A 13863-nucleotide genomic window follows, 5' to 3' on the forward strand; every position below is an offset into this window, starting at 1 on the left:
CACACACACCCACTTCATTCTTCTATGCTTGTGAGGACACTGAAGGACACAGAGTGTCCCCCAGCCCCTGTACACAGCTGAATATTAACCCCGTCCTTCACTCAGGAGGAGGATGTGTGTGTGTGTGTTTGTGTGTCTGTGTGTGTGATTCATTGTTTGAGGATAATGTGCTCAATATAGCTCTGAACACACACACACATGCAGATGCAGAGCTCCACACACTCCATCCTGATTCCTCCTCGTTGAGTAAACAGGAAGTGGCTCTGTATGAGGTTTCTGAATGGAGACACCTGCCGCAGGTGAAGGAGGCGATGATGGATTTCAGGAGAGGATCTTTGAGTCGAGTCAGTTTTATTCAAACAGCAAAGGAACTGTAGAAACCAGCAAAGTGAGCAACTGACAGGAATGAAAAAGATGCAGCAGAGTCGACCTCCGTGAACACAGTCACAACACGAGGTTAGACGCTAGGTCAGATTCAATATTTCCCTAAATTGACATTAAGAGACTGAAATGATTGAATAGTGAGAAGAAGGGAGATCTAATGTTTTAAGGGCAAATAGTGAGAAGACTTCAATGTCTTATCAAGTCCCATTCACCCATTTTAGATTGTAAATAAAGATGGACAGAAATGAAGCTTAAGTAATTTGGATCTTCGAGTCTGTGCAGTAGTGATCGGGGGTGGAGTCGGGTTATCGAGGTGAATTTGCTCGGCCAATCCAGATGCTGTTTCAGCTGTCAATCATGACGTGTCAGCTGAAACGACAGAAACCTCTTTGACAAACATTTATTTAACGTCTGCTTTCATTATCTTAGTTCGTACCATCTACTAACATGGAGGAGAATTATGACCTATCCTGCAGCAAGCCACCAGGGGTCGATCCAGATGTTTTGGCTTCACTTACGGGAGCTGTCATGTCGTCCATCTTCTCTTTACGTCAATTAACAGAGCAAACAATTCAAATGAAATATCTGAATACCTCTACCCTCACTGTCGGACGTGGAAACACAAGTTACTGCATATTAATATTTGAGTAGAGTATTTTCTCACTGTTACAATAAAACGTGTTCGGAATGAATCCAACGTCCCAAACCGTGACCTTCGACCCCGCACAGTCCAGCGCTGCTAACCCCGCCCCTCTGCAGACAGAACGGGAGTTCCATTCAAACGCATCAAACTCCGCGGCCCGGGATGCGACAGTCGCTGTAGGAGAAGAGAAGGCGGCAGCATCGGAACCAGAACCAGAACCAGGAGAAACCAGAACCAGGTCCGGAGGCAGAACTGAGCCCCAGAAAACCCCCCCCCGAGCAGCAGGCGGCTGAAGCAGCCAGAGACACCGCAGCCGGAACACACTGACTGAGCGCTCTGCTAGCAGGAGGCTAACGGCTGACACCGACATGGCGAGCGCCTCGTACCACATCTCCAACCTGCTGGAGAAAATGACCTCCAGCGACAAGGACTTCAGGTGAGACCAAAGCCCGGAGAAGCGAACTCGGCGCCCGGAGAAGCGTTATTGTGGCTCTGGTGGTTTTTGCGGAGTGTTGAAAACAGTGGCTGGCGCTGTCAGGCCTCATGCTAACAGCTAGCCTGCCACCTGTCTGATCACGTCGCTAACCAGCTAGTTAGTGGTTAACCACTGGTTTAAATTCGACGACAGCGCTAGTGACCGGTTAATGACGCGGCGAACGGACAGCTGAGCTGCGGGTGAACCCCGCCGGTGAACGGTTAGCTCGGCTGTTAGCCGGTTAGCTCCAACTTCTATCATGCCGCAAGCTAGCATGATGTCAGCTAACGCCTGGATGTTTACGGTGTCCGCCGGCTATAGGGATTAACACGTGAAGTTAGCATGACAGCTAGCTGCCACTCCAGCCAACCATGATGTGTTGTGATGTTTGTGCTCAGTGTTGTGATGTTGGGTGGAGGAGGGGGTGTGGTAGCTCAGGTAAACACACCTGAGCAGCTCCCAGCTCCACACTGGAGACACACTGAGTCCATCCAGGTTTAAAAACATCTCATCCTCAACCAGTCACCAATAATCCACTTTAACTTTCTATATACTGAAGAGTATAGAAGGAAAGACCAAGTCAAATGAGAGGAAAGTACATGAACACAAAGAGACAGACAGGATCGTAAAGTACTGGAGCAATGAACGAGAAGCTGGACGGTAAAATGAAATATCTGAAAAATAAAAGTTTAAATATGTAAATAGATGTGCAGGTAATTCAAGGAGTCAATAGTGTGTGTGACTCCATTCATGTGAAGTTTAGCTGCAAAGGGAAATAAACTGTTCTTAATAATAATAACAACAAATTGTACATGTTTACAGTGCTCAAACTTTACACATGTTAAAAACTGCGAAAAGCACATAAGACAAGACTGCTTCAACTTCATTGATCCAATGCAGCGATAGTCCTAAAGAAGTTGTTATGGGAGCAAAGAAACGTATAGAATAAGATTTTATGATAAAATAAAAATAGAGTAGTAAAGACACTGCAGCCAATGGTTGTGAATCAAGAGGAAAGACTGCTAATATGCCCCAACACACATTCAGGTCTGAGCAGCTGTGGTGGGCCTGCGTTAGCAGAGGGTGTCCTGTGATCAAAAGACAGAAACAATGACCCTAAGTTACAAAACTGATGATACGTCCCTCACACCCGCTGGTGATCCCTGATATCTGTCGGTCGACAACTTATCAACCCAGTGCAGAAAACCTTGGAATGTAAAAGGGATGTTCACCATCTGGTCCTTTGTTTTCAAATGAAATGGGTAGAGAAAGTGGCACAGGGTGATCGCAGGATCTAATCTACACTAAACGCTAAAATCGTGATCTCGATTCACACTTGTATGGGATCCGATTGACAACAACTCTGCTGTATTATAATTAGGGACGTCAGTGGCATCAAAACAAGCGCTTCTACAGTTTTAGAATCTAAAGCGCCCGATAAGGGCACAGTCACACCTACACAAGTCTACTTTTTCTTCACTTCCATTATGTGCGAGCGACCTGGTGAATAAAACATTTGCTTACTGTGGAGAAACAAATCCACCGTGTGGCTTCATGAAGTTAAATACGTCCTAAAGCTATTGCACAGCAATAATCCTTCATCTATACCTCTTACAGCAATTTAACAACAAAAATATCTGATCTGCATGTGTTTGCACTGTTGGAGGAAGCTGCAGGAAACAGACACAGGGAGAAACAGCCGATTCAATAATCAAATAGTTGATCAACAGTAAATTGACAGATTATCAGATCATCTAAAGATCGATCAGTTTGGTTGTGTTGATATTTTCTGCCTCTTTCTCCTCAGATAATAAACAGAATTTTAGCCGAATAAATCTAAACACACAAAGACGACGGAAATAATAATTAAAAGAAATTAATTGATAAGTTGGTGAAGTAATCAACAGATTAATCGATATTAAAAATGATTGGAACTTGCTCTTAACGTGAATCTGAAGCACGAGTTGTTTATATTAATTGTTGCAGCTCTAATGAGACTGAGAATGTCCGTGTGTTTGATGATTTCAAATCATGTTCATACAACGTCACGCTGTAACATCCTTAAAGAAAAATCCTCATTTGACAGATACATTTCAGCCTCGCTCCTCAGTTCATCACTCCTGACAGCTGCCCGCTCAGTGCGAGGAACCCGTGAAATCATGAGTCGTGCCGCTATCCGTCCTCGCCGCTGTAAAAACGTCCGCTGACCCTGAACGAGCAGAGCAAACGGAATCCTTTCAGTCCTGATCTGAGTGCTTTAATGTGGCGTCTGCATCAGCACATGCTCTGCAGGAGAGAGATAATTACACTTTCTTTTTGGGTGGTGTTTTTCTGCTGGTGAGTTCACAGCACATTTCCTCCGTGCACATTCATTCAGCCGTCAAACGCGTCCAAAACACCTCTCTGGTTTTAATGTGTGCTGCATGCCGCCTAGGAAATAATAAATATTGGATTGGACATGGAGTCAGCAGATATAACTCTGTGTTAAAGCAGCTAAAAGTCAGAATGTTCACATAGATGACCCACATCTGTGTTTTTACCATCGTCTGAGTAAAAAAAACCTCAGTGAGTGGGCGTGTTGATGACGTGCAGCTGGAAGAATACAAATGAAAAGACGAGGAGATTCCAGATGTTTTGGTGATGAGGGCCGACGCCAGTGTTGATGAGCTGTAAACAACAACACTGATCTGCCCACAGCACAATTTATAAGTCGTGTCCCGCCTCCTGCTGCTCTACAGGCTCCATCCCTCGCCTGAATGTCCCCACATGTTCCTGTTGTTGTGAACGAGTCGACAATCTGCTGCTTCACACACACTGACTCTAGAAAATGTCCTGACACAATTTTCAGTTCATGTGATGAGTCGTCTTCATACATCAGATCACTAGTTTCACAGTTTCTATTTTCTCTGTTCCAGGTTTATGGCCACAAACGACCTGATGACGGAGCTACAGAAAGATTCAATCAAACTGGACGACGACAGCGAGAGGAAGGTCGGTTCATACGGGTTATATCAGTGTAACCTGGTTTATACTGGACTGTTCTGGTTTCTATCATTTATACAGGTTCATACTGATTGAAACTGGTTTCTAAAGGTTTATTGTGGGGCCCTGTACACACCTGGTATCAACATGTGGCACAGGTGTGAACGTCAGACCATACTCCGAGATGTTCTGAGCCACGTGTCCACATTGTGATTGGATCTGGTCGGATGTTAATACCAGCTGTGTGCTGGGCCCGTGTTTACAAAGAGGAAGATTTAGGAAGTTAAAACCTGTTCATAAATGTTTCTAACTATAAGAACAGTGAGATTTGATTGATTGATTAATTGATATATTGATTGATTGACAGGTGGTGAGGATGATTCTCAAACTGCTTGAAGACAAGAATGGAGAAGTTCAGAACCTGGCCGTCAAATGGTAAAAATACACACGTTTGAAGTACTTTTATTTTATTATTATGAGTCACTGTTTATTTCTTTTGTATTCTCACTGTGTTTAATTTCCTCTCTTGAACCTATGGTTGTGTCTGTAGCTGTCAGTGCGTCTGTTTGACCCTCAGTGTGTGTTTAAAACCTGTGGGTGCGTTTGTTTCTTCAGCCTGGGGCCCCTGGTCAGTAAGGTGAAGGAGTACCAGGTGGAGACGATCGTAGACACTCTGTGCACCAACATGTTGTCAGACAAAGAACAGCTCCGAGACATTTCCTCCATCGGACTCAAAACTGTGATTGGAGAGTTACCGCCCGCCTCCAGTGGTAAATATATATATATATTTATATATAATACATACGCTACTCAACATATGTAATATATATAACTCTGATTGTTGGATAGTTGCTTCCCGCCTCAAGTGGTAAAAATACAAACATACCTCGTCTGTCACCTCAGATATTTAGTATATCCATTACTCAACACATGTAACATACACATGTGTTACACAACTAGTATAATATACACTGGTCAACACAACTGCTATAACATATATATTATTGAACATATAATGCATTACTCAACTTATATAATATACACACACTCTACTCAACGTATATTACATATTCATTGGTCCACATATAAAACTAAATGACTCATTAATCATTTATCCTTATTTTCGACTCACTTGTCTTTGTCTCGTCTGTTACACAGGCTCTGCTTTAGCTGCTAGCGTTTGTAAGAAGATAACGGGTCGTCTGACGAGTGCCATCGCCAAACAGGAGGACGTCTCTGTTCAGCTGGAGGCGCTCGACATCATGGCCGACATGCTGTGCAGGTACAGAGTCTTTCTGTGTGTCACACTGTGTGAAGTTTTGTTTCTGAATTTACACGAACAATAATTTCAGTCTTTATTTCCTCGTCTCTGCAGACAGGGAGGTCTGTTGGTCAACTTCCACCCCTCCATCCTCAGCTGTCTGCTCCCTCAGCTCACCTCCCCCAGACTGGCTGTCAGAAAGGTGCGTCTTTTAACCCTCAGCTCCCCAGATTAACTCTTGATGTTTCATTATTTATATTCACGGCACTGTGATAAATTCATGTCTGAATATTTCAGAGGACGATCATGGCTCTGGGACATCTCGTGATGTCTTGCGGGAATCTGGTCTTCATCGACCTGATCGAGCATCTTCTGACTGAGCTGGGGAGAAACGACAACATGTCGACCACCAGAACCTACATCCAGTGCACGGCCGCCATCAGCAGACAGGCGGGACACAGGATCGGTGAGTCGCTAACCAGAAAACAGCAGAAAAGGATGAAGTAGCTTCTGTTACTAACCTGCCCTGTGTTGTCTTCTTCTTCAGGAGAGTATCTGGAGAAGATCATTCCTCTGGTGGTGAAGTTTTGTAACGTTGATGACGATGAGCTCAGAGAATACTGCATCCAGGCCTTCGAGTCCTTCGTCAGGAGGTAAAACTCTCACTGACATTATCTGTCACAGTCGAGGCTGTTCTTTCTGTTTCATTCTTCTTTTGTTTTTAAAGGTGCCCTAAAGAAGTTTACCCCCATGTTCCCACGGTCATCTCCATCTGCCTGCGCTACCTGACCTACGACCCCAACTACAACTTTGACGATGAAGACGAAGATGACAACGCCATGGACGCCGAGCAGAATGATGAAGATTATCAAGGTACAGAGAGCAATGCTGTGACATCGTGTTCTTTTTTACTGTGACTTTAAGTCTTCGAGGTTTAGAACAAGAGCGATGACGATGTGTCCGTCTGTTGCTCCGTCTGTCCAGGCAGTGATGACGAGTACAGTGACGACGACGACATGAGCTGGAAGGTTCGGCGGGCGGCGGCAAAGTGTCTGGACGCTGTCGTCTCAACTCGCCACGAGATGCTACCGGAGTTTTATCGCTCTGTGTCCCCCGCACTCGTCTGTCGCTTCAAGGTACGAGCCACCTCCTCTGTCAGGGCCAGAATCACCGAGCAGGTGAAGTCTTTCGGTCTTAACTTGGCGCTCACTAATATTTGAATCAATACTGTGTGTCTTCAGGAGAGGGAGGAGAACGTGAAGGCCGACGTCTTCCACGCCTACCTGTCACTGCTCAAACAGACCAGACCGGCTCAGAGCTGGTTGGCTGATCCAGACGCAATGGAGCAGGGAGAGACGCCGCTAACGATGCTGCAGAGCCAGGTAATCAATCACGCAGTGATTAATCAGACACTGACGTTGACACGGGACATTATGGTGATTTTCTTTATCTTGTAAACTGAACAAAACTATGATGACAGGGTGAATTTTTGTTATTAATTAATTGCTGGTAAAACTATTAATTGAGAAAAATATTGATTAATGAATCGATTGAAGGAAATAAATGTCTTTGTTGTTTACTTGCTCCTGAAATGATCCATCAACAGCCTCTGATTGACTGCAGCACAGTTTTACTGCTGCAGGTGGCGCTGTCTGTTTTCTGTTGTGTGTTCTCTCTCTTCTCTCTCTCTTCTCTCTCTCACTCCTTCTCTCTGTGTCTGTGAATGTCGCTCGCCCTCTCGCAGGTTCCCATGATAGTGAAAGCTCTTCACAAGCAGCTGAAGGAGAAAAGTGTGAAAACTCGTCAGTGTTGTTTCAACATGTTGACGGAGCTGGTGAACGTTCTCCCCGGAGCTCTGACGCAGCACATCCCAGTACTAATACCTGGTAATACTACATCCCTGCTACCTGTGCTGCTGTAGTAATAGTAAAACATATGGTCTTGTTTTACACTTGTGTTCTGTGTGAATGACGAGAAACACTGACACTGTTTTTCAGGAATCATCTTCTCCCTGAACGATAAGTCAAGCAGCTCCAACCTGAAAATCGACGCCTTGGCCTGCCTCCATGTCATCATGGTCACGCATCCCGCTCATGCCTTCCACGCTCACGTCCCTGCCCTCGTCCCGCCCGTGGTGGCGTGCGTGGGCGACCCCTTTTACAAGATCACCTCTGAGGCTCTGCTCGTCACTCAGCAGCTCGTCAAGGTGCGAGTCGAACCCTGCAACATCCATGAAACCTTTTTTTGGAGTTTAACGTCACGGGAGGAATTGACTGTTTTCTGTCTTTTTCAGGTGATCCGACCTCTTGACAACCTATCAGAGGGCTCGGATAGCTTCGACCCCTCCCCCTACATCAACGACCTCTTCACCTGTACGATCAAACGCCTGAAAGCAGCCGACATCGATCAGGAGGTCAAAGAACGAGCCATCTCCTGTATGGGACAGATCATCTGTAACCTAGGTAACAGCCGCCACTTATCACAGCGATGTGACTTGGAAGCACTGATCCGGCCGCTTTCACTGAATTGTCGTCTTACTCCGTGTTCGTGCAGGTGACCGACTGCCCAACGAACTCCCAGGAACGTTGCTGATCTTCTTAGAACGCCTCAAGAACGAGATCACGAGACTGACGACAGTGAAAGGTAAAACCTATCTCAATGATAGTTTAAGTAATCTTTAGCTATTTTCCGCCGATGTCCTGATCGTCTCCTCTCTGTGTTGCAGCTCTGACGCTGATCGCCGGCTCTCCCCTGAAAATCGATCTGAGACCGGTTCTCCCCGATGCCGTTCCCATCCTCGCCTCCTTCCTCCGCAAGAACCAGCGAGCGCTGAAGCTCTGCACGCTAGCTGCTCTGGACATTTTGCTCAGAAATTACAGGTAACACTCACACACACGCAGCAGTCAGCTCCACCTTTTCCTTCCGCCCAGTAACACCACGACCGTGTTTCTCTCTCAGCTCTGCGGTGACTCCGGTCATGGTGGACGCCGTCCTCGCTGAGCTGCCTCCTCTCATCTCGGAGAGCGACATGCACGTGTCTCAGATGGCGCTGAGCTTCCTGTCCACACTGGCAGTGACTCACCCGTCCTCACTGGGTCAGCTTAGCGGAGGAAACATCCTCCAGCAGCTCATCGCGCTGGTTCGATCCCCGCTGCTGCAGGGCGGAGCGCTCGCTGCAATGCTGGAGTTCTACCAGGTAATATTTAGAAGTCTAGTTTTTTCTTGAATGCACAAAAGCCTTGAAACAAGTCAGAAATATTATGTGTTATTTATCGTGTGTGTTTGTGTGTGTGTTCAGGCTCTGGTGACCACGGAGACTTCTGGTCTGGGTTACATGGATCTGCTGAGGATGCTGACGGGTCCAGTTTACTCCCAGAGTGCCGCTCTGCCTCACAAACAGGCGTACTGCTCCATCGCTAAATGTGTTGCTGCTCTGACCAGAGCGTGTCCCACGGAGGGACCTGCCGTGGTCGGACAGTTCATCCAGGTAAACTTCTTGTCTTAAACTCCTTCTCAGAGGCTGCGATGAAACTTCAGCAGGTTTGTATAATGCACAAGTTCTGTCTCGACAGGATGTGAAGAACAGCCGCTCCACGGACTCCATCAGACTCCTCGCTCTGCTCTCATTGGGTGAGGTCGGACATCATGTGGACCTCAGCAGCCAACCAGAGCTCAAGACCGTCATCCTGGAAGCGTTTTCCTCCTCCAGTGAAGAGGTAACACCAGTCATTCATTTAACGTTTATTTAGAATCCTCACGTTGATGTTTCACAGGTTCATTCACTGTCAGTGGAGCTGAAAACAACAGGTTGAATAATAAATTAGTTGATCAACAGAAAAAAACTAAAACCGCAAACGTTCTGATTTATTGTCTCTGTGATATTGAAATGAACAAAACAAGATATTTTCTGACATTTAAGAGATTAAACAATTCAGAGTTTAATAATTAACACAAATTGAACCAGTTTCATATCGTAGCAGTAGATTTCAATCCTCCTCTCTCTCTCTCTGTGTTTCAGGTGAAGTCGGCAGCGTCCTACGCGCTGGGCAGTATCGCGGTCGGGAACCTTCCAGAGTATCTGCCGTTCGTCCTGCAGGAGATCTCCTCGTCCAAGAGACAGTATCTGCTGCTGCACTCGCTCAAAGAGATCATCAGTGAGAACCTCAGTGCAAACTCCCTGTACGCCAAACTGAGTGTGTGTGTGTGTGTTTGGTTTTAATGTGTGTGTGTGTGTGTGTGTGCTCAGGTTCGGCGTCAGTGTCCGGTCTGAAGCCGTACGTGGAGTCTGTTTGGTCGCTGCTGCTCAAACACTGCGAGTGTCAGGAGGAGGGAACCAGGAACGTGGTGGCGGAGTGTCTCGGCAAACTGACGCTGATCGACCCTGAAACTCTGCTGCCGCGCCTCAAAGGATATCTGCTGTCAGGTAATCAATACTCTGATCAATAGTCAGGTTGATTTTGATTTCAGATAATTAATCAGTGTTAATCATTTCATCAATAATAAACTATCTATGTTCTATATCTGTCTTTGTTGTTAGACATACTGATCATTATTGATCATGGATTGGTTTTCTTCCTGACAACAGTGCTCAAACAAAAAACACTATTAATAGGAATATTCATTATTTTTTAGTCCCGCCCCTGTCCTCCTTCTAACCAATCAGACTTCATCTGTCTCCAACACGACTGTGTGATTGGTCATTAAGATGAAGCCGACGCCTGATGATCAGCTTGAAATATTGATTGATTGGTTTCTCTGTGAAGGTTCATCATACGCCAGGAGCTCCGTGGTGACGGCAGTGAAGTTCACCATCTCCGACCAACCACAGCCCATCGACCCGCTGCTGAAAAACTGCATAGGTAACGTGCACACACACACACACACACACACACACACACACACACACACACACACACACACACACACACACACACACAAATTATTCCTGTTTTTTATCATGAAAACGTGACGGCTGATGGTTTTTGTTTTCTGTCAGGTGATTTCCTGAAGACGCTGGAGGACCCAGACCTGAACGTGCGTCGTGTTGCCTTGGTTACGTTTAACTCCGCGGCCCACAACAAACCGAGTCTGATCCGAGAGCTGCTGGACTCAGTTTTACCTCAACTGTACAACGAGACCAAAGTCAGGAAGGAGCTGATCCGAGAGGTGAGAGCAACAGGAAACACAGGAAGGTCAGGAAACCGAGAACGGAGCGCAGGTGTTTGACCTCTGTCTGTCTGCAGGTGGAGATGGGTCCCTTCAAGCACACGGTGGACGACGGGTTGGACCTGAGGAAGGCTGCGTTCGAGTGCATGTACACTCTGCTGGACAGCTGCCTGGACCGACTCGACATCTTCACCTTCCTTAACCACGTAGAGGACGGTCTCAAGGACCACTACGACATCAAGGTCTCAGCACACGCTCAGCACACGCTCAGCACATGCCTACTGCACATAAAATACACGCCCAGTACATGAACAGCTGAGGTGACTCTGTGTTCGTGTTTCCAGATGCTGACGTTCCTGATGTTGGCCCGGCTCTCGTCTCTGTGTCCCAGTGCTGTTCTGCAGAGACTGGACCGGCTGGTGGAGCCGCTCCGAGCCACCTGCACCACCAAGGTAAACCAACAGAGGGTGCTACGCTAACATCACACCAGACAAGAACCAGAAACGGCTGAACGACGTCGCCTGATAGAGTTTGACGATTCTGTGTGATCAAGACAAAATGTCGTGTATTTTAATTTGTTCGTTTTACTCGTGGTCAGCAGCTGCCTGAAGAGACTAAGTGTTTTATTTTGTATTTCTCGTTAACGTGGACAATGTTCATGTCCGTCCCTGCAGGTGAAGGCGAACTCGGTGAAACAGGAGTTTGAGAAGCAGGACGAGCTGAAGCGGTCAGCGATGCGAGCCGTCGTTGCCCTGCTGACGATCCCCGAAGCTGAGAAGTCGCCATTGATGTCTGAGTTTCAGTCTCAGATCTCGTCCAATCAGGAGCTGGCGGCCATCTTTGACTCGATCCAGAGGGACTCCAGCTCTGCCAACATGGAGTCCATGGACACCAGCTAAACGGATGGACAGTACGAGTTCCCACGATGCAACACGGCACCACCACCACCCCTGCTGCTGGAGCGCTAACCCTGCAGCATGTTTCCATGACAACAGGACGCAAACACACACACACACACACACACATTCACACACACACACACACACACACTTGTAGTGACACACCCTCTCCTAGCGAATGATCGTCCCATGATGCATTGCACTGAAGTCGGCTGTTGGAGGAGAAAGGAAGAACTTGACGTACGGCTCCCACACACGGACAAAAAGGTCAAAAACAAAGAACAAAAAAAAAAAAAAAAACGGGGAAAAAAAATTACAAGAAATTCCAGAAAAATAAATTCCATGTGAGTTTTGGAAGCTCCTCCTACTTCCTGTTTGTTTTTTCTAGTGAGGTCATCTGATTGGTTGATCTCCCTCTTCATCATCCTTCTTCTTTTCTTTTTTTAAAGTTCCAGAAAGATCCACAGGTACTGTAACCTGATTGGCCGCTGCTGAGTGACTGACAGTTAGCGTGTTATCAAACTGACCAATGGGGGAAACGGCCTCTCCTGCCTGAGGCTGCGACACTGGGAGAAGGGCTCGCTCTGTTTTTGTTGTTTTGTTTTTTTTTGCGAATGATGTAGGCAGCCAATAGGATGCTTGGGGGTAACGGCGGGTGGGAGGGGTTTACCTGTTTGTGGACCAATCAGCTTCATTGTTTACCCTGATTCAACAGACCCGCCCCTCGGTTTCCACAGGGAGGGAGGAGGAGGATTATTGGACCAGGTCCCGTCTGACCACACCTGATTGGACCATGACAGTACCATGGGGCCGTTGCCATGGTGATACTGTGCGATACAAAGTAACGATATTAGATATCATTCCGTTTTTACCCGTGAGTTTGGTCGATCCCAAACCAGTTTCAACCGGTTCTGTCTGGTCTGGACAGGTTTTATCTCCTGTGTCCTGGTCTGGTTTAATCCGGTTGATGAACCGGGTTCAATTTGGTTTAATCATGTTCAGTCAGGTCTGGTCAGAACAATCCACTGTTGTTTATCGCCCAAGAAAAATAAAAAAGGTCCATTTCTGCCTGCGTTCATATTCCTCCGTCTCATTTCTTTCTGTGTGTGTGTCTGTGATAAAGATGGACGACACCCCCACTTCCTACCATCTGTACAAAAACAAAGCAGACGCCATCTTGTTCTTTTGACGTCTCTGGAGAGAGATCATGGAGTGGAGCTGTGGCATTGAGGTCCCGCCCATATCTGCTCTCGATCAATCGTGAGTCAGTCTCAGCTGTCAATCATGTACATATTGATATCAATTAACTGATTCGAACCAAACTGATCAGAAACACTTGAACAAACATCAGTGAGAGTAAAACGAGCTGAAAAGACAGAAACATCTTTGACAAACAAATTAACGTCTACTTTGAGATTTTAAGTTTTTTTTGTTTAGTCCATGTCCCATCTGTTAACACGGAGGAGGTTTATGACCTTTAATGCAGCCAGCCTCACTTTCATCAGCTGTCATGTCGACCATTTGTATCAGCTGTATTTTAACGAGCTGATTCTCGTCTCATTAAACAGCGCCACCTGGTGGAGCAGGTTCCAAATCACAGGGCTGAGTCGTCAGAATCCAAACTGTTACCTGATAAAACGTCTCATTCAAAACCTCAGTGACATCTGTCGTGATTCCAGTAACAAACCCTGAAACATCTTTTATTGTTTTTTGTTCAAATTCACTTAAAAATCAGGAAATAATGACACTTATAATAAAAGCAGTTTTTTACAGGATCAAATGAATTTAGTGAAGGTTACTGACACAACAGTACGAACAGGGAGTCAATGAAACATGAGTCTTCTCTGGAGGTGAAGTGTGTTTTCTAACAGCAGAGGAAGTCAAACACAAACATGAGTTCAACACAAGTCCATTAAAAATAAAAGAAACACTAAACAGGAGCTCCACCAACCAGAGGCTTCGTTGTAGAGACGTCAGGTGGGTGCCAAAAGAAACAGCTTCCTGTTCAGAGGACCAGAGTCAGCTCTGATTGGCTGTTTCAACGAGGCAGAAA

At 46.2% G+C, this 13863-nt stretch overlaps 1 protein-coding gene across 1 annotated transcript; it reads left to right on the top strand.

Annotated features, from left to right (window-relative positions):
* Window positions 1–1125: 1125 nt before the first annotated feature.
* cand1 (cullin-associated and neddylation-dissociated 1) lies at window positions 1126–12886 on the top strand. Its single transcript, XM_020110981.2, has 26 exons — window positions 1126–1463; window positions 4418–4493; window positions 4852–4919; window positions 5100–5254; window positions 5643–5766; window positions 5860–5947; window positions 6043–6211; window positions 6293–6398; window positions 6473–6618; window positions 6730–6881; window positions 6987–7127; window positions 7490–7631; window positions 7743–7951; window positions 8039–8207; window positions 8299–8388; window positions 8471–8624; window positions 8704–8941; window positions 9044–9232; window positions 9318–9461; window positions 9764–9899; window positions 9992–10168; window positions 10509–10604; window positions 10742–10911; window positions 10989–11153; window positions 11256–11363; window positions 11586–12886. Exons 1-26 carry the CDS (start codon window positions 1396–1398, stop codon window positions 11808–11810), a joined length of 3705 nt encoding a protein of 1234 aa, XP_019966540.1. The 5' UTR covers window positions 1126–1395; the 3' UTR covers window positions 11811–12886.
* Window positions 12887–13863: the final 977 nt, after the last annotated feature.

This window comes from Paralichthys olivaceus, chromosome 23 (assembly GCF_024713975.1).
Source record: "Paralichthys olivaceus isolate ysfri-2021 chromosome 23, ASM2471397v2, whole genome shotgun sequence".
In the NCBI taxonomy this organism is placed as follows: Eukaryota; Metazoa; Chordata; class Actinopteri; order Pleuronectiformes; family Paralichthyidae; genus Paralichthys; species Paralichthys olivaceus.